The sequence below is a fragment of the Myzus persicae genome, unplaced genomic scaffold (assembly GCF_001856785.1).
Source record: "Myzus persicae strain clone G006 unplaced genomic scaffold, MPER_G0061.0, whole genome shotgun sequence".
Lineage (NCBI taxonomy): Eukaryota > Metazoa > Arthropoda > Insecta > Hemiptera > Aphididae > Myzus > Myzus persicae.
Window position 1 is genome coordinate 114,173 of NW_019102654.1, and position 22,069 is coordinate 136,241.

General features: G+C 30.8%; 1 protein-coding gene across 3 annotated transcripts; it reads right to left on the bottom strand.

Annotated features, from left to right (window-relative positions):
• Window positions 1–1,217: 1,217 nt before the first annotated feature.
• LOC111032869 lies at window positions 1,218–21,797 on the bottom strand. Of its 3 annotated transcripts, XR_002604348.1 has the most exons (6): window positions 21,224–21,797; window positions 17,901–19,583; window positions 12,291–12,893; window positions 11,003–12,194; window positions 8,835–9,521; window positions 1,218–3,049 (listed from the first exon to the last, which is right to left on the bottom strand). XR_002604348.1 is itself a non-coding variant. In XM_022313331.1 (5 exons), exons 1-5 carry the CDS (start codon window positions 21,385–21,387, stop codon window positions 9,042–9,044), a joined length of 4,122 nt encoding a protein of 1,373 aa, XP_022169023.1. In that variant the 5' UTR covers window positions 21,388–21,797; the 3' UTR covers window positions 4,712–9,041. The 3 variants fall into 3 exon arrangements, 2 of the variants coding, with proteins under 2 accessions (XP_022169023.1, XP_022169024.1); XM_022313331.1 differs by lacking the exon at window positions 1,218–3,049 and having other exon boundaries at window positions 4,712–9,521; XM_022313332.1 differs by lacking the exons at window positions 1,218–3,049; window positions 21,224–21,797 and having other exon boundaries at window positions 4,712–9,521; window positions 17,901–19,200; window positions 19,301–19,416.
• Between the last annotated feature and the right edge of the window lie 272 nt (window positions 21,798–22,069).

Below are 22,069 nucleotides of genomic sequence, written 5' to 3' on the forward strand. Positions count from 1 at the left end.
AATTTAGTAATATTTCCACCCCATTGAACATAGGTATAAAATATAAGTATATATTATCATTTTACTACTATTACACCTTCAGTCTACATATTATATAAATTTATATTTCACAATTTATAGCTATAACTAGAGAGCGATAATTACTATAGATACCTAGGTACATTATGTTAAGAATAACTAACCTTTATACCTTAAAGTCCACCGTTAACTTATATGAGTTATAAAATATCAATCGGCCTCATCATTAACCATAAGAAATATATGCAGTAGTCACTCGATAATTCGAAAAACTCCATAAATCGAACTAAACGCTAAGTCCCCTGCGAAAACCTCTACAAATGGAAAAAATACATTTATACCGGAATACAATTGGAAATGTCTGTCAGTGAAGCACACTATACAATTTGAATTTTTTTCCACGGACCTCTATAATTCGAATTTCTGTAAACTCGATTATATGTAAGTTCATATGTATAAAGATTATGTCAATCTATTTATATGACAGAATTACGGCAATTTTTTGAGCAATCTGAAATGGACGAAAAAATATGCGATTCAATTTTCAAGGTAGTTCTCAGTAAGTTAGACGACGCTATGGACCAGACTGTGGCCAACAATTTTTCACAAAAAAAATTAACAGATTTCTCTAATAATATGTCAAATGTAATAATATGTATTATAAATAAATAGCAATTAATAATTTTAAAATATAATTGTATTTATAAGTAAATATCAAAATAAACGTAATACATATATACAATTTTTCACTTCTCTTTAATTCGAATTAATATTTTTTCCCTCGATTATTAGAAATAATAGATCTCTTGGTAAATCGAAAACCTCTATGAATCGAATTTTTACCTTTGTCCCCTGATTTCGAATTATCGAATGACTACTGTACTTCGCATATTATCTTTGCCACCACAGTACTATACGTGTACCACGAGTACATAAAAATTTAGGTCCACTGACCAGTGACCGAGTTACCTCAATATAATATAATACATATGTACCTGAATCACGGTTGCAGCCGACGATCATGGTCATGACGTGTAGGACAATACTTTTTATGAACAAGTCTGTTCTTCTACCCCATGAACATCAAATAAGTAATTATAGTGATGTGAACTGTGCAGTATTATAGCAATGTTTATACCAATAAAGGATATTGAATAGATTTAGTAGGTGAACACAATACAAAACAAAAATGGTTTTTGAATAATATTAATGGTTATCATTATTTATTTAACACACACTTAAACATACAATAGAACATCGAACAAAATTACATAGTTATAAGTAGGTAGGTACGTAGCTTATATTGTACCCAAACACACGCAACAAACATAATATTATGACCATAAAATATTTTTACTATTGTAACATTAATATTTGGATAAATTCTTAACTATATATATATTATAATTAAAATAATAACTAGAATATTGTAAATATGAGTAATATAAACTTAAATTACTATAAATCAAACAAAAAGTAACACAGATGACAAAAAAGGAACCTTTATAAAATGTCAGATGCCTACATATAAATATTTAGGTTCAGGGTTAATTATTTTCCAGTTGTCCATAAAAAAATGCAATAAGATAATTTCAATATAAATGTATAGGTTACATAATATTTGTTGACACTTAGTAATAATTCGATCCAATAAAATTAAATAAATACAGCATTTTTAAGATATTAAATAGTTTATATTGTTAGTGTTATATTATTTTTACAATAGTTACTCATAACAGTATGTGAAATATAATATAATTTACAAAAAAACATTTTAGATTTTTTACAAATTAATTATTCCCATTTTATATAGAACCTCTGGAAAACGAATAAACTGAGTGATTTTCCTCACTTGGGGCAACTGTGCCAAAACCCATATAAATAAAATTCAAGTTTCCCAATAAAAAATACTACGAACAATAACAAATACTACTTGGTTCATCAGAAACGAAGCCCTTCATACAGATTTCAAACTACCCACAGTTAAAACCTATATACAAAATATTTCGATAAGCTTTTTTGACTATTTAAATCACGCAAAAAGTGAACTTAAACTAAGTGACAAGCCTACTATCAGTTGGCTCAAGCGTGCACGTCCCCATAAAGTGCTCATTCAAGAACAATAATAACAATTTAAAAAAAAAAATTAAAAATGTTACTATATTCCTATATTATTATTCATATTATATCCTATTCAATGTTTCATTTACTCTTTATATCTAAGTATATATTTGTAATAAATTGTATATATTATCGATTGTTAAATTGATAAAAAAAAAAAATAATAATACTGCAATCAATAGATTAAATGACTTCGTCAAAAAAACTTAAAAAAAAAAGTAAGTGATTTTAAATTACAAATCAAATCTATGTACATTGTACTGCTACATTATACGTTAAAGATAAGGGCACGCATAATATTATGAAATGTATGATGGATAGCAGTAACAACATATTATTAACTAAATATATTTTATAACCTTTTTTGATTACCTAGGTATGTAAATATGTAATTATTCGTTGATTAAACAAACCAATATACATGATAAACATGCCTAAATGTATGTTTGATTTTTTTTTCAATATTAAAAAATGTGTTATAAATTATAATAATATACTAGTATATTATAAATTATATTTTAAAACATTTGAAATCAATAAATTACTATTTATAGGATTGTTACCATTGTATTTCTCTGATGGTGCCCTTAATAATGTAGGTACTGTAAATTAAACTATACAAATAATATAAAATTAACATTAGACGACTAGAAACATACCCAAACCATACTTAAGTACTTTCGTCAATAATAGTTCTAAATTATTCATTATTCAATTTGAATACAATTATATTATTTTAAATGAAATTATGAAAATAAAATATAATTCACAAAAAAACGTTCGTACAAATAAATTATACCAATATATTTTCTATTGAGATTCCAACACAGGGCCGTATTTAGACTTTTTGCACAATTGGGCATCACGATATTACCATTCAAGCACTTCTCAGAAAAAACTACACAGATTTCTTTGAGTAAAACAAAAATAGACAAACGTTAAAAAATGTAACCATATTTCTATACCAAAATACTTATAAAGTATAAATTATATTATTATAACAAAAAAAACAAGATTCATTTTTTTTTTTAGTAAACGATTTTTTTTTAAACTATTTTAAATGGACAAAAAATTTTTTTTAAATATGCTGCCTTTCAAATTTCCGATAGGGGCAACACAGGACAATTGACACTAAACTAAATTCGGTCCTGCTCCAGCAGGCCCGCATGTCAAATATAATTATATAACCGTTGGTAAGTATAAACTACACGTTTATATAAATTACAAAACTAGTTGCCATCACTACATAATATGATTGCAATATTTAGTGTTAAACATTACATTAAAAACCATATACCTAGTAAAGGTGGTGTGGCACAGTGAAATATTACATCGGGCAATTTATTTTTTGAATGACCTAATAAGCGTTAACTACTTAATATAATACTTATTATTGAAATTATTATTCTTATTAAATATCATAGTCAGATAAAGTTAGTCTATTACAGTAAGTTATACTAAAATGTCTCACTAAATCCAGTACTGATACACCCACCTACCTCTTTAAAATTATCGGGCAACTGCCCTTCAAAATTACGGTAAACATTCCATTGCCTAATAATAATATGAATACAAAAGGAAAGCAAAGAAACTAAATTTACATACATTATTAAAATATTGAATATATATTTTATAAATCAAATAAAATAGTTAATCATTATGAATGTTATTCATTCGGCGAAACTAGAACAAAATTGTTGTGGGGGAGGATACTGCAGTAGCCCTCATATATATAGGTAATACTAATCCAAAACATTAAAAAAAATCACCTCCAATATTTAATGTTAAAATTCTCAAATCGTAAGACTTATTAATTACAAGTTAATAATTGACAGTAAACAGTTTGGTATCATACACAGGACACTCTTTAAATTGTACCTAGAACAAATCTAAACATTTGCCAAATTTTAGAAATAGTCTTGCAAAGTTGTAACATACTTGAACTTACCAATATTGAATACTTCATTGAAGAAAACATTTTTCGTAACCTATGAACCAATATATATTGGAGGGGAAAGCCTTCCCAAGCCCCACCTAGTTGCTCATATGATGTTATCATTAATATTATATAGTATTACGTAAGTAATATAAACAAGCAATATCCTAGCAAAATGTATAAATACTTACAAAATTCTTACACTAAAAATAGGCACACGAAATATATTCAAAGAAATTTTAAAATTTTCGACAATAACAGTAGCACACGACTGCAATACGACTATTTAATCCATAGAAAAAATTATGCTACATTTCACTGCAATATAAAAAAAATGTTGGAATTCAAGAAATGTTGAAAAAACTTTTAGTTAGGTATATTACATTTCTAATTATTATTTATGAATTATGATTATTAATTATTCGTTCATGATATGGTATAGGTATATGTATTTTACTTAACTATACTAGCATTATATAATATAATACCTGATAAAAACCTGAAGTAGGTACGTTTTTTAATGATTTATAAGAATTTATAATGTTAATTCAAGTCAATTTTAATATATTAATGTCATTTTTAAAACAAAGTATAATTTACGAAAATGTATAAATAATTTCGTACAAAAAATATGCTTATATTTTTATACCGAAATCTTTAAGAGTTTGTAAAATAGTAAAAATATAGCTAAATAATAACTGTAAATGGGTTATAAAGTTAGCATTAATTTAAGATGACATTGACGAGATGGACACTATATCAAGCACAAGCGGTATAATAATTTGAACCCAGAAAAACGTATGCATGTTTCAGCCCTGAAAAATATATTTTTCTTAATCGATGAAAGCTATAGAAAGTTGGTTGATAGTTATAGCTCATTAGAAAGAGCTTGTTAAGTAGATAAAAATGATAAATTAAAAAATTTAATAAAAATTAGTTAACTTTTTAGCCGTTGAAAAAATAATTAATTTTAGTTAGTTTTCTTTAGCAACGAAGATCTCCGAAACTGAATAATGGATTTTGTTGTTTAGGGTCAAAATAACATTGGCTAGGATAAGCCGTGAAGAGTTTCAGGCCTTTATCTTTAATACTTCATTCACTACAGACTTTTAAAGTTATACATCAACATTATAAACACACACGCACAAATGTGCAAACAAGAACTAAATTACCAAAGGTGAAAATTCGTATAAAATTTTAACAGTGTTAATAATTGCAAGGTAAATTCCATGAGAATGTACAAATGAGGTACATTCTTATTATAAAATGGTTATAATTTTAAAACACAATCACTAACATTCTGTATACTTGAAAAAATATGTTTTTTGATAGGTACAGATAATTTTCCATTTTGAGGTCTGTCTAAAGTAGAATTTGGTTTAATCATATCATTCATATTTTAATAAAATATAAACATATAGTTCATAATTTTCCAAAATAAAAAAAATCAAGAAAGTATATACATGCCGATCACGACTTGTAGAGTATTTTTAAAACCCCAACGATGTTTACTAAGTACCTAATAAAATTTGAATTAATATTTATGAAGTCACATGTTTATTTTCCGATGAATGCTTCGTAATTGAGGTATTTCAGTATTTATATATAAATTAGACAACAACGAATATTCATAAATATTTACAACATTGTGATGGTAAAGAGATTTTTTTTAAAACCCAAACTATGTTTAATAGATAGTAAATTTTAAAAACATATCTATGATAAGTGAAATGTTTATTACCTGATGAAAACCCAATGGACTATACATTTAATGAACCCTATAATGGAGACGTTCTTAAACTCTGTTCAATTTAAGAAACGTAGTCGGTGGCGGACTTGTGGCAATACCACACGGCAGGTATACAGATAATTGACTGAGTAGGGATGACACGCGGGTATTGCCTGACTACTGCCCGACGAAAACTGGTCGCCGCTGACTACTTCAATAACTTGAACAGAGTACACATAAATGAGGCAATGAAAGTTCTTACATATTTACAATTTTACAACTTCACTTCACTTCACTTCACTTAAATTAAGTTATTAATAATGAGATAGGTATCATGTAATTATTTTAATATAATATAATTTATGAAAAATCATTAACCATTTTGTACAAATAAATTATCCTTATACTTTAATGAACAATGACAATTTGTTAATAACCGTTAGGAGTGTGATTATATTACGTGATCATGAAAATTCAAAGCTAGTTTATAATTATTAACTACTTAATATAATATACAATATGAAAAATGAAAGGGCGCAAATCTGATTTCATTCTCTATGTGCTTACATATAGGTATCATATTAAACATTGAAATAGTACATTATATTATTTATATTAAATGAAATTCTCTCTAATACATTCACACATACACACACAACTGTGGAGTGAAAAAGTCCAAATCTGTTATCAAATAATACGTATTATTTTAGTTCATAGACCGTAGTGCATATGACATACAACATATCTCATGTTTGTCACTAATATAATAAATATTATTAATCGGCACAGACAATCGTTCCACGAAAACTGTTATCTAGCTGCTAATTATTCATTTGTTTAAAAAAAATAATTTATATTTGTTGCATACATTGATTTTTTTTAAGACACAGTGTAATAATGGAAAAATGGGATTAAAACGGGACCATTTCTAAAAACGAAAAAAAAACGTACAGTTCGAAGTTATTTTCGGGATAACGGAACATGATGGTCAACAAAGAGATAATCCCGGATGTCGGGTCATCCTTTATTAAAATAATAGTTGTAAAATGACATATGTACCATATTTTCCGATGAGCGAACTAATATTTATTATAATTAAATAAACCATGTTAAACTATAAATAAAATGAATTCGCAAAGGAAGGTTTCCTAATCCTAGATATTTGAACGTAAATACGTCAGTAACAATTCTTAAAAATGTACAACTTCGTTTGAATTAATTCACATTATTGTGAATGTAATTATTATTGTATTAAAATATATTTTACGAACAATTATTTATGTTTTCGTACTAATAAATTATACTTATATAGTTTTATGCAATATTCGCGTAGTTGATATAAATGATGAGAATGTAACTAACTATAAATGAATACTTAAGCCTCAAGGCTATTGAAAACTGGTTGTTTTTTTGTGCATTTAAACCAATAAGCGGAAGAAAAAATATACTTCCAGAAGTCCAATTTTAATTTTGAAAAATATTTGAAGTGGTTCAATTCTCGTCAGTATTAAAAAAAAAAATGCCTTAGTAACAATAAAATAAAAGTGAATTTTGAAAAAAAAAACAAACTTAATTTGGTACGATATTAAGTAAACCATTCAACTAATCGAAAATGTATACCCTACATAACTTAAAAAAGAAAATAAGGAATTTAAATACATTTTCAAAATTTAGATCGAAATGTTGGTAGTAGGTGAATTTTTATTCCGGTTTTCGGTCTTTCGTGTTGAAACTTTTTTTGATAGCAAAGTATAGTGACTTGCGACTGCGAGTACGTACGTTACGTATTTCCAAGAATGTTAGAATGCAATCAAGTATCAACAGTGTTAGCCGTAAATTATAAAAAGCGTTCGAGAAATTCACGTACATGATCAATCACTACGTACACCATACGGCACACATATCAACACATCACTCACAATGGATATAAAATACAGCTTAAATCCGACCTCTTAAAAGTGGAGTTAAGCTTTTGACAGCCTTAAAACTTAAGACCCATGCATATATTATATACGTGATGGATACCGTTGATGCAAAATAAGAATTAATTATATATTATACTTTGTTCAACTATACTAGCATTAACCATGATAAATGAATAATGCTAACTTTGAATTTATATAATATAAAATTAGTATCTACAATACAGTCAACTATTCTCAAGAATAAGCAGTTTAACAATTTATATGAACATGTTGAAAGTTGATATTTATTTCGTCACAAGTACTGATTAATATTATCTTACGCTATTTATTTTTCACCCTGTATCTTAATCACGGAGTTTGTTTATATAGTTATGATTTAATAAATGACTTAATGACTTATGATTTAATTGACTTGTCAGTGGCACTGAGCATAATGTATCACTTGAATAATCAACTGTTTACCGGGGGATGGAAATCGCATATTTTCAATAATAGTAAAATTAAAAATAAGTACCTAAATAATGATTTAATTTACGTTGTTCAAAATAGAATTAGTTCCATTATAAGGGATGTTAATTTTTAGAATTGATAAACCCACGCTTAAAGCTATACCTTAATAATTAACAATAATTTAATAACACGAAATTACTTATTTTCTTTAAGATAAATTAACATAATAAATATAGTATTTACATCTTTAATAAGTTACCTATTGGCTATTATAATAATATTTAACAAGTTCTGTCAGTTATTTCCCGGTACCGACCATTGTGCAAGCGCGGATATAAAGCTTATTTAAGAGAGGGCGAATAGGGGTATTTTTGAGTGACATAAAAGGTACAAAGAAGACTTGACAGTAATAAGCAATTGGGGTTTAAGTCCAAGGGGAGAACCAAACTTTACCACCCCTGTCAATGTGTGTATCGTTATATACTATATTACAAACTATAATAACAGTATTACCTATATTATTATGTAGTTATAAATTATAAAGTTACTATTATTTTAATATTGGAAATTAAAAACCAACTATACATTTCATTGTATTAAACAATTTAGGAAATTTAAAATTATAAAAATGCATGCACCATACTTTGTTACTTACTTAAAGTTATTTGTCATAATTAATCCACCAGAATTGCTACGGACATCGAAATTTCCGATGATGTGCAAAGTGTAGTTTGGTAAGTAGGTCATCTAGTAAGACGTTGAGAAATGACAATTCGACAATTTAGGGACTAGTTGGTAATCGGCGGCGCTGGATGTTAGAAGGTTGGTAGATTGAGGATAAGTTTTCGAATTTTCAAGTTATCTAAGACCGATGTTCGTCTTCTTCGATTAGATGCAACTGCATTGGTTTTCGAATCGCCAAACGTACAGCTTTTAAGAACGTGGACAGTGGTAGTTGTATCTGCTGGATTAATTCAGATTGTGAGTCAAGTAATACATATTCAGTTTGTTCAGGATGAACTGATTCAGAGAAAATTCGTGGTTGCTGTTGTCTTTGTTCCAGAGGCCATTTGATATCCATTTGTGTTTCAATTGTTTGTTTCGCTGATTTTGACTGAACCGATTGTTCTTCTCTAAGCCATTGAATTTCTTCTGGATTTGATATATGGTCCATTGGACCATACATTTGCCTATCCGGTGACGTACTACTTTCTGAGGATGAAGTCGAAGGCTGGCGACGGTGTTGCCTTGGCCAACGATCTGTTGAATTTTCGGTCAGATTCAATTTTTTTAAATCTCGGCTCATTTTAAATGAAAAGTGGCATTGAAGCGTAGACAACAGCTGTATGAATAAAGAAATAAAAAAAAATATATAAAATTAGTACCTATTTGTGCTTTATATATGAGTGGTTAAAATTTCGAAGTCCTATTAAATGGGCGAATGTAATTTTTTTGTACAAAAAATTTAAACTTTAGTAATATTTTCGACTTGAAAAAAACATGTAACTTTCACTGGTACTAACTTTTGGCTTGTAAAATTAAAGTAAATTCTACAGATATTGAATTAAATATTAAGGTAAAACTTCCTATACATTATTACAATGACAATACAGGTGCAATAGTGATTGCAATTTGGGAAGGCTGAAGCTAGGTCTATATCACTCTTCAAAAATGTTTGTTTGGATGGTGGGGCTATACAACGATTTAGGAAAGGCTTAGTCTCGGATATGAATGCCACACATTTTCTGCTCAAAATTAAAGTTAAAATCATTACATACCACTTAAGAATATATCCTAGGCTATCATTTTTTTCTTAAACATTTACAAAATTATGCATATGAATATGTGCTAAAAAGTTCAAAATATTTACTATCAAAAAAAAAAAAACTTATGTGCTAAAAATATAAATATAAATAAGTGTTAAACAGTTCAAAATATTTATCATTTAAAAATAATGATGATAATAAATAATAATATAACTAAAAATATAGTAAAGTATAAAAAAAAAATTATTTATCTAATTATCTTGATTGCAATTTATAACAACAAGCATTTTTAAATATTTAAATTCAAAGGATCTCCGATTCTGAAGTAAAATAGTTTAATACCGTATTCACAAGTATAGCCACGTCAAAAATACGTCCGGTCTACACGACTTAACCGACAATATTATACTACACATGTTGTACATTATTTACTTTAGTATTGACTTACTTATAATAAGCGTTCAATCACTCTGAACTCTAGAGAAAACAAGTTATAACTGTACAATTGTCTGAATATATGAGAAAAAATTGAATAATTGTGAAATATGTAAAAACATGTATTTATGACAAAATATGTAAAATCAAATATAGCTCATTTTACCAAACGAATTTGTCACTTGGCGAAATTAGTTTGTAAAGTCATAATGAAAATATGTATTTACATATTACATATTTATTAAGTTTAACGTTCTGTTCTGATAAAAGCGTAAAATAATAATACCAAATTTTCCCAACCATACCTTATATAGATGGCAAATTGTATTGTGTATTACTTATTAATTTGTCATTAAATCGATCATTTTTTCACATTCATTGAAAAAATTTCAAATATTTTGAAAAATTCAAATATCTAAGTTTATTTGTTAAAAAAAAAAAACATTTTTTGTCGGTATTGCGTGAAAATTAAATTTAGGACCATATGGAATTGTATGTTAAATAAAATATGCCTAATTTTAAATAAGAATCCCAAATGCCTAAGAAATTCGCATCAATGCTAAAATAATTGATCGTAATTACTAATAATTAGTACCAATGCACCTTATAGTATGTTACTCACGTTTAGCGCTTGTTGATTGTTCACATCGGATATTATGTTCGGCGCCCGAACTGGTTCAAATGAAATAAACTGATGGGCCAAACACAGATCGAGCCTAGGTCCTTCCGGTAATACAAATGATGGTTGGTTGAAGTCGTCATACATGTTTGTTGATGCTACTGGTGGTGGTGGCGGTGGAATTAGTTGTGTTGGTGGTGGCGGTGGTGGTGGTGGTGGCGGCGGTTGCGGTGGTGGAGATGTTGGTAGCGGTGGCGGTGGAGGTGGTGGCGGCGGTTGTGGTGGTGGTGATGTTGGCAGAGGTGGTGGAGATAATCGTTCTATTGGTGTTAGTGGTATAAGTTTTGGTGACGATAATTTTGGTATTATCGTTTGTGGTGGTGATGGTACTTCCATTTCTAACTGTTCTGAAGCTGGATTTGTTTTAGCTATAATATTTTCTTCCGGCCAAGGATCGACTGGTAACTCGGCAATAAGTCTCTCCGACCTCTGAAACTTACACTCCGTCTCGATTGGGTCTAAATTACAATACGTTTTACTATTATGATTATTAGCAATCAAAATAGATTCTGGATTCTCCGAGACTAAATTGGCAATATTGCAATCGATAAGCTGTTGTTTGATGTCCCATTGCATTTTTACTTCAGGTGGGATGCTATGCAAAATCTGATCTGCAGGCGTACGTAACTGACAGTTACTTTTGGCAAGTTCTTTGAGAGACCACACAGCATACCGATCGCCTAGTTTACCATGGCGGGCAATCACCCACACGCGGTCTGCATCACGATTTAAGTCCAGATCAGAAATGTTATAATAATTATAAGAATTTGTTTCCTCCTTGACATGTTGTTTTGTATCATCATAATCTTCTTCAGCTATACCTGCATCGTCAAAATTTATGTTTTCCATATGATTCCTGGTGTATTGGCTAGTTTCTCTACCAATAGGATTTTCAATGTCTAGTACTCTTCTATCTATGTAGCCATTTGGAATAAACTCAGTAGTATTCGGATCATATGCGTAAATATATCCATATTTTAACAAATCTTCATCAGATAACTCATCGTCGTGTGGCTGAATTTTTTTTTCTTGTCTTTTATGTGGCTTTCCTATGATAACACCACATAAAAGTGCCCAATGTGCGGTGCTTCCACCATTTGTCAAAGACGGCATCATACTCCTATCGCAATCAAAACTGCATAAAAACAATACAAGTAAATTAATTAATATTTTTACTTATTACCAACCGTAACCATGTATAAAAAAACTTAAATGAAAACAAAATACTTACCAAACAGCGATCAAGTGACCACGTATTAGACGCTGGACCAAAGTCAGTTCTGATGACGATGGTTGTAAATTGACGTTCTCAGACGCCTTCGAATGTGTAGCAACGTTTTGATCTAAATCGTTGTTTTCACAATCCATTTTGAGGTCAGCTGGCTCAATACATTCGTTTTCAACATCAGATCTTATTATTTCAGGTTCAGTACGAACGTCCTCTTCATTAACTTCGTCTGTCATATCCAATAAATCACGCTTTACCAATGTCACATTGTATCGTCCATTTTGGTGTGTTTTAGCTAGATTGACCATAGCCTGGGTACTAAACATTTCACCACGGCCCGAGTACCCGGATCTTATAGCCTCCTTTTGTATGTCCTCTAAATTAGGTACGTCAATGTCTGGTGGAGGGATTGTACAGTTTGTAGAGTGTAAAGCCTTTCGCCGCTCTTTTTCTGTGGCCTCAAAAATAACTTTTTTCACCATCTCATTTAGCTCATCAACGTCATCTAATCCATTATAGTTATCTCCACAATCAAGATCACTGCCCACAGCTGCTTCACAAGTCAGTATTGGACGTGCAGCCATAGCGAGCACTGCCAAACCACAACTGTTTGTAGAAAAATAAAAAACATTTTAGCATGTTAAATTGGTAAATAACACAAACATATATCTATATTCTATATCTTAAAGCTGGCTAACCTAGCCGCCTCTACCATTATGGTGGTTTTTCTGCGAGAAATAAAATATCACACAAACATTTTTCATTAACCCACATTTTTATTATTGTATGAGAAATATGAAATATGACTATATTGAGTCTAATCCATAACATAAATTGATTCGTCATAATATTCATTAGCATAATAAATTGATATATCTAGTTTTGATAAGGTATTTATTATATTTTGAACGTGAACAATTGAAAACAAAATAAACACAAAACTTGTTTTGTTGAATATACATCGTACTGTAATGTTTAAATGTTTCTAAATTGCTTATATTTTTAATTAATTCTGAAAATGCGGAGTAATTTAATTATTTTATAAAATATTAATAAAATTGTACTTAAAAATAAAATATCAAGCACTAAATAAATTATTCATTTAAATGTATTATATTTTGGTTTTTTTGTGGCATATTTATTGAACATATTTTTTAGTTTTTTTATGTCGTATAATACGAGGTGTAACATAATGACATGACAAATAAGATAACTTTTGTACTCATCAATATATTAAAAAAAGTGTATACTATTTATAGACGCTTGCGCTACAAGTACAGTACTTATAACATTTTTATTTTAAGTATACCAACATTTTAATTTAAATTGTATTTAATAGCTTTGTTTGGAAAAATCCAAAATACCTAATTTGTAAATCAAATTTTTAGAAAAATGTTCATGATTATAAATTGATAACGTTTATTTAAGATAAGTAGTTATTTTAGGAATTTTTTAAAAAGTGAAAAATGTATGCAAATATTATTCTATGTATTAAATTAATTATACAACATTATTTTTAATATATAAGTGTATGAACCTTATACATATTTATAAATACCGGCCATAATCATGGGTGCTCAGTGCTGGAATTCTATAGCTGGCACCACAAATCCCTTATAACCTTCATCAGTATCATAAATAACAATATTGCTTTAATTATAATAATTATGTGTTTGTTTTTATTAATTTTCAATTTATATTAGAAACTACTTAAATATTTTATAATTTTATAAACGCATATATAATTGGATCTATTTTTAATTTATAATAACTACAAAGTTTAAAATAAATTGTGTGAATAAACCTGATGCAATATCTGAATTAAATTACATATTCTTAAAACCTAAGGTACTATCTTAAAATATAAATTGTATTATAAAAGAGCAATTTTAAACATTAAACTTTAGGTACATATATTATTTTGTCATTAATACATTTTAAAGATCTTTAAATCTAAAAATTAACAAAGTTGTTTTACGTTATGTCTTGAAATTTGTTTTTTGTTCTAAGCAGCAAGACTTAAGATAAACAATTACAATAATGTAAAAAATGTAAAAATTGTCCATTTAGAACCAAAAAGTTATTCAGATAGAAGTAACCTTTGGTTGTTGGTGTATTTTTTTTAATTACCTAGTTAAAACTTTTATTGTGAACTAAATGTATGTTTTTAATATAACGTTAACAACTTCAAAATAATGAAAAATGTGATATTGGCTTTTCTATTAAATAAACATTTAATTTATAATTTATTAATTATCAACCAATTAAAACGTTCACTTGTAAGTAGCATACCAGTCTTAGTTTAAAATTGCAAAAACGTAAAATTGGGTTGTTTTGAAACTAAAATATAACAAAATTATAAACGTTATTCTTTGTGATAATATGCAATTTCGTCCAAATTGTAACTTAAAATGTCTGTAAAAAATAACTGTACTTATTTATGTATATATTTCTTAGATTTTTTAGTTATGGAAAAAACTGTTTAAGTGGAAAATCGTTTTAAATTTTCAATCCTTAGCAATACAAATTGAAAATTGTATACATGTTTAACTACAAAATCATTTTCAATTTTCAATTTGATAAATATTGTCAACATTTAAACTTAAGTGATTTAAAAAAAAGTCTTGCCTGTGTATTTTTAATATTTTTTAACTGCTATTGTAACAAGTTATCAAGAATCTTGTATTTAATTTTCATGCTTTTTGACCCAACCAATAAAATTTTATCGATATTTACAGAAAAGAAAAATGAAAATTTAAAATGTCTATCGACAGCTCAAGACGAGTCAAATATTTTGAAAATGTTATCAAGTGTATGAATTGATATAATAAATATTTGGTGTAAATTTCAAGTATCTACAGAATTTCGTTTTTGAATTACAAAAAAATAAGAAATCAAGTAAATATTAAATGTTGTACAAATTTCAACCTCAAACGCTCATAAAAATTTAATTTAAGTTTCCAGTAGAAATTTTTTTATCAACTTGAGTTTAAAAAAAAACAAATAATAATCGAAAAATTCATATGCCTATAAAAAGTTCAACACAAGACAAAATATTTTTAACAATTTATGGTGTATAGAAAATGTTAACACAAACATTCAGTGAAAATTTCATATTTTCGAAAGTTGCAATGGTTTTGCTTAAGAATTACCGTTTTTCCTTAATTTTTTGTTTTTTTTTTCCTGTTTGGTTGATAACTATAGGAAATTTTAAACTTTAACCTCTCGAATGTAATAACTAGATTCACTTTTCTACCAGAAAAGTTGCTGTTGAAGAAAATCGAAGCACTTTTACTGCAAGAAACCGTGATGACAGACAAAAAAAATTAATATAAAAATACACATCATTGTACAATCAATACATTCATCGCTCCGCTCAGAATCTAAAATAGTTATCATTAATGAACATAAAATTAGTCTAAATAGTTTTAAAAGTGCATTGTAAACAAATTTGATTCCAACAAAAATAATTTGAAAACACTGATTGTAATTATTAGTATTAAGAAATGACTTATTTTTGTATGATTTGGTTGTACTATTACTAAACAACTAAACTCTATGGTCTATACCAACTTAAAAACTAATTAATTAAAATATGTATCAAAAAGTATAAAATGATAGAAATATGCACTAAACGCGAAAAAAACTTCAAAATATGCATTTATATGCAGAATAAAATTAAAAACTAGCTTTGTCTTAGTAGAAAACGTATTTGTTTCTTACTCCGCCATTTGTATGATTGTGTAAGACAAATATATGAATGCTACAAGTCATCTTCTATATAGGTATAAGGAATAGGCATAAGCGGTTTTGTCATATTTTTGAACGCGAAAAAAATACAAATTTATTGATATGAACTGAGTTTTCAAGTTGTTTTTTTTAATAAAAGATTAAATTTACATAATTTTGTGTTATAGTATTAAAATGTATTTTTCACTGTATTATAATATAATACTCATATTTTTAAATTTTTATATAAAATAATTAAAATACGTCTTATTTAACGTATCCCCATGTAACAACATCGATCGCCTACAATTTACCCATCAGCTTTAGATCATCCTCTTGCATATCTGAAGTGGAATGTGTGACCACCAAAATTAACATACGTAGGTAGGTAGTAAGTAGTACTGTTTAGTTTTGAACTTCATAATTATAAAAGGATTATAACCAGACACTGCACTGGGATTAACCAAAACCTTTAACACCAATAAAAAACCCAGAACCTAACCACAATTATTTTTTATTTTAAAATATTCTAATTTCGAAACTCGCTTACACTATTGTATAAATTAATATTCGAATAGAAATTTAATACGTAATTTTGCAAGGCTGGACATTAACGAGCTAAAAAATTAAGTGACATAAAGAGTTCATTTTTTTAACTAGTTAAATTGTTTTCCGTGTATGCAGTAACTTTTGAGTTAATTAATTGTATTGTCAATTTAAGTTAATTTTTTTTTAAACTATATATTGAAAACATATTCTAATTCGAATAAATTAATTTTACTAAACAAATAATAACAATCAGAAATATCAAATATGAATTATAAATATAAAATTATTATAATGATTATAATATTGCATATTCAAGGAATATATTATTATATATATTATAAACAAAAAAGTGGAGAGGTACCCGTCTCATTGAGAAAAAAAAATATTACTATTTACTCACTATCTCATATACGTTTGTATACTAATTAATCTATATAAAATTAATAGCTATTACTTAATATTACATTTTTATTCATTCATAGAATTACAACTGAATTTAATAATATTTGATATTATAATATGTGTAGATAATTAAATATATTCTAATATTTAATTTTAATTTAAAATAGTTGTTAACCATTTGGTAAACAAATGTCAAATACATACAAATAATTTATTAAAGTATATAAGTACTTACAGCAATTAATTGTAATATATATTTATTTAAAACTGTAAGTTCTCTATTAAATCACTATTCTTTGTTAGCTATTAAAAAAGGTATAATTGTTAACTAAGTTAAGTAACTTCTATTTTTTAGTTAACTTGTAGGTAACTTTAAAAAAATAATAAAAGTAATTTTTAACTTTAAAATTAACTTACATTTCTCTAGATAAACTTAATTTAACTAATTAAAAAAAAATAGTTTTTTTCACAGCCTTATAATTTTGTATGCTTTTCTTACGGTTAGTTCAATTTTTTATTAGTATTAAAATGTAACTAATACCTAATAAAAATAATTTTACACTAAATTGATATTAATTGCTAAATATTTCTATAGTTATCGACGCATATTGAAATGTATGCATTACGCTTTGTGTCATCCATTCATTCCGTAGAATCGACCAGAAATCATATTTTTTTTGATATGAAATAATATTCTTAAGATAATATACTAAAATCTAAAAATATTTGGCACTTCCATGGTTTCTAGATTAAGATTTTTCTAACCGATACACCGGGTGTGTACAACCATATTAATGGATACCTACAAGTACTGAAACTTTTATTTCGATGTTAGAACAACTGAACATATCCAAGTTAGAGTGATTCGAGTGGAATACATTGGATTTTAACATACAAATAATTAGGTATATAATTTCATAAAATAGAACTCACTTGGGGCCAGTTTGACGAATGCACCGGACCGGCGTCATCCAGCAATAAAACACCAATTGGTCAATCTCTTCGAATGCAGCTTCAGAGGCCGTTTTGTCTCCATAAAACTGCTCCCAGGTATTAGAAATCTGTTCACAAAGTGACTGTCTCAAGTTTTTCAGCCGGCATTCCACCAACTCGTCTGTGGGAGACAACTGGTTTTCCATGCCACCCACTATGCCCTGCTGAGTCTGGCACCAATGCAAGACTCGTTCCGTTTTCCGTTCGGCGTTTAACATTTCTTGGGCGCGACTCTCGTTGCGCCTACTTTCGGCGGCCAGTACCTCGGCACGTCTAGCCTCCATGTCATATGCTGGGTCTTCTAGTCGACGCTGCCAGTCGTAGTGTTTACGCGTCTCGCGTCTCGCCCGCCTCATGGCTCGACGTTCTCGTCGTTCGATGGCCGAACGTTTCATGTATCCCTTGAATCTCTTAAGTCTGAAAGATCCGTCCTCGTCATCGGGATTACCTACTGTGTTCGTCTGATGTTCGACGTCGTCATCGCTGGTCATCACGCTGGACGTCTCGCTCAAAGATGATATGCCGGTGACCGGCGGGCGACCACGGGCCACACCGCGTGGCCCGCTTTTCCAACTACCGCTCTCGTAACCGGCGGAATCTGAGTCAAACGAACTGTCTCCGTCCGTTTCGACGTCGATAGAACATTCGTAAGACCATATAAACGGCGAAATGTCACTGTGCTGTTGTAAAGCGTTAATTATGTTTGGCATGTCACCAGACCAACCATGCACTATACCACGGGAGCCCACCAACATACGAGCGGCTCGGTTGATTGACAACCTGCCAGGGTTGAACCGAACCATGGGCTGGTCGTTCGGATGCGGGTGCATTGTGGCTATTATCACAATCAACAAGATCCAGTTATATGAGTCCTGGGCTGAAAGCGTGTCCCGTAATCTTTGTATAGCGTCCATAGTCTCTTGGTCGTTAATTATCAAATGCCCCATTCGAAGAATGCGTTCGTTCAATACTGCCGAGGTGTTGGTGGCATTCATGTCAAGTGGTAGGCTACTATTTGGATCAAGCGGGTCACCGAGCATAAACTCGAGTTCTTCGTTTGGATCCTCGAGGTTGGATGGTACCAACACAACGGTGAATAGCGGCGTGTAAAGCTCTTCCCCTCTTTCATATAATTCTAGAGGACCTTGACCTGCCCCCCGAAGTAACCAGGGTCGTCCTTGTATGACACGGAGACCGTATCGACGGCGGTAATCGTTTTCCTCCATTCTCACAAAGTCATCTAAATATATCAAAGAGAATCTCTGTTGTCTACGTTCTCGCTCTTCGTCGTCACCCCAAAGTTCATCGTTACGGTGAAAAAATGGTATAGGCATACTTACTATGTCGGAGGTTGAGGCGGTTGTGGTAGTGTTAGTGAAAATCCTGCAGGTAACCGGTGCAGTGCAGGTGGTGGCCGAAATGCTGATCTCTGTAGATTCTGGTTTACTAGTTGCTGTGGTAATATCCGGTACAGCCCTGGTGGAGGTCGATTTGCTGCCGGTCTCGTTTGCAACGGAAGTAGCCCTGGTAGAGGCCTGTGCAACGAATATCGGTGTAGCCCAGGTTGTGACCGATAGCCGTTGTCTAGCCTTGGTAAAGGCCCCGTCGTCAAGTCGTGTGTGCCTAATATAGTAATACGAAACGGTTTTATTTCGGTATCTCAACAAAAGTTGTTGCTAATGCATAGTGGATAGTAAAAGTAGCATTAATATTGGGGGTGTCGAAGGTGATATTTTTTTTTTTAATTAGTAACCATGATCAATATATAAATCAAAGTTTAAAAATAATGTGCGATGAAATTCTCAACGCGAGCGCCTATGTGAATGAACGGCCGCCGGTATTTTGTGCGACGTCGTCGGTTGGCAGATATGCGGGAAAGGCGTGCGCGAATCGAGAACAAACCATTCAATATGGCCCAAAAAAGCACTCTGCGGTATGGCGAATATGGAAAATCGAAATTGGTAACCAAAATCCACGAAAAGAAACGATACCGGAGTGTAATCGTAAAAATTACGATACGATCGAGTGACACGGTCCTTTCCAGCGTAAACGATTGTGGCCTGGCCAGAAATGATTTATAAAATCACAAAAGCCACCACACGGACTGAAATTATAGAGTAAATTTAAACTACCGGCTAGGAACTTTCAAACATTTCGGGGGGAAAACTACGTAGGTACACGAAGGAATGAAAGGAACGCACTAACTGCCTGTACAACGCGGACGATTCGAATGACTCCCGTTCCTTCCTGGCGGACGAAGACAAAGTTTCACCGGGCTTGCGACACATACACAATCGAATCATTCTGTTGAAAAGTTCGATATACAGTGCCAACAGAACAATTCGATAGTAATAAAATAAAACCGATTAGGGACGGACCATTATGATTAGGTAGTAGGTACAAATGTGTTTCGAAACAAAAAACAATATTCACATGATATAAATTAAATTAACATAATATATTCAAGCGTTCGGTTTTTGTGGGCTATGATCAGAACATTAAATATGACGTTCGACGCTGCAACCGATTTTTTTTTAATGCAATCGTAATGTACAGGGACACATCACAGGCAAGTTTATTTTAACAATCGAATGACATTCGATAGTAAACGACAAAAAAAGATCGATAGTGACCGGCGATACACTCGCGGTGCCGCCAACGCCGCCTGTTAAGGCCTCCACCAACCAACCGTGATCACTCACGCCTCCATGCGTTATCCCCGCTTACGATTCCACGCTACAGCGCTATCACACCACACTGGCGAGCGGCGCATTTCGATAACGATGATAATAATATAATATGATAAGAATTTATTATACTATAATGTTACATACATTTTATGACAATTTTTTTTTACCATAATATTATTATGACAACTGTGTGTTGTTACAGAATACGACCGATAACGTCGTTATCGCTGATGTATATAACGTCGTGGCTAGCTGATTACTATACATTGTTATTTCCACATACATTGACGGCGGCGGTGGCAGTGACGACGAGATACTGTGTTAGTTGTGTACTCAAACACGTATCGCGCCGTCGTAAAAAACGAGTCGACCTTTGGTTTTCAGATAACGCGCGTTAGTGATGTTGACAACCAGATGAACAAACGAACAAACAAACAAAATACAAACAAACATCCAGACACTCGTGCATTAAAAACTCGCCCTCGGATTAGGAATCTATCCGGTTGCTCTCACAAAATATGTTAGTCTTTCCATTTCGGATCGGCCTTGCGCACGTACCCACTTTACACTTACATAACATGGCTTATGTTGACTGGTTTGTTTGTACGACTCGTCGTCGCCGCCGCCGCCGTCGAATCTGTCGCCGTTGCCGCCACCGTCGTCCTTGTCGGCTCGTATAGCAAATAAACAAACAACAATGTCATTGTTATTACCGCCACGGCGACGTACACGATCATTGTGTTTGGTCGTGACCGTCACGGAGTTTCTCTTTAGATTTTACACTAAAAACCGTGAGGGAGACCTCTCCGTACTCGTCCCGCAATCTGCAGTTGCTACACCAGCAAGCTAGTCCATCTGTCCGTCAATCATCGGTATTCGGCGGTGATAAGAACGGAGTAACGAATAATAATAATAATAATAGTCAAGGTATGTAGGTCAACACCGTGATTGATAACAACAGCGATTGATAACCACGTCGCCGACTCGACAGCCGCGTTCCGTCGAACTTACTGCGAACCTGATAAAGTCGGCGAGCGATTGGTATCTGATATCACATACACGCACACTTACACAATATATATATAATATTTGCACGAAATATTGTGTTCATCATAATACCGTACAAAAATAATTAATAACGCCTAAAATTATAATATAACTAGCGCGTTCGGCTGCGACGGCGCGCGTATTAAACTCGCCGTCGGCGTTATTTTTAATGATATTGAATCGTCAGGTGCGTGCGACTGTGTCCGTGTGTGTATTTGTCCGTGTGTGTGTGTGTGTGTGTGTCCGACTGTTTTAATTTAATTCGGTCGCGTTAAGACTACACCCGAGACGTCTTAGACTGCGTTTTTACGTCCGTTTTCCTCTCGTCGAATATCCTCCGACCTACGGCCTACAACGTCAACGTCAGCGGCA

Excerpts from the sequence above, each read along its gene's own strand:
- LOC111032869 (XM_022313331.1), bottom strand. The coding sequence starts at position 21,387 with ATGATCGTGTACGTCGCCGTGGCGGTAATAACAATGACATTGTTGTTT. Across the intron at positions 19,584-21,223 it reads GTCAACATAAGCCATGTTAT|GCACACACGACTTGACGACG; the intron begins GTAAGTGTAAAG and ends TTACTATATTAG. Across the intron at positions 12,195-12,290 it reads GGTCACTTGATCGCTGTTTG|TTTTGATTGCGATAGGAGTA; the intron begins GTAAGTATTTTG and ends GTTTTTATGCAG.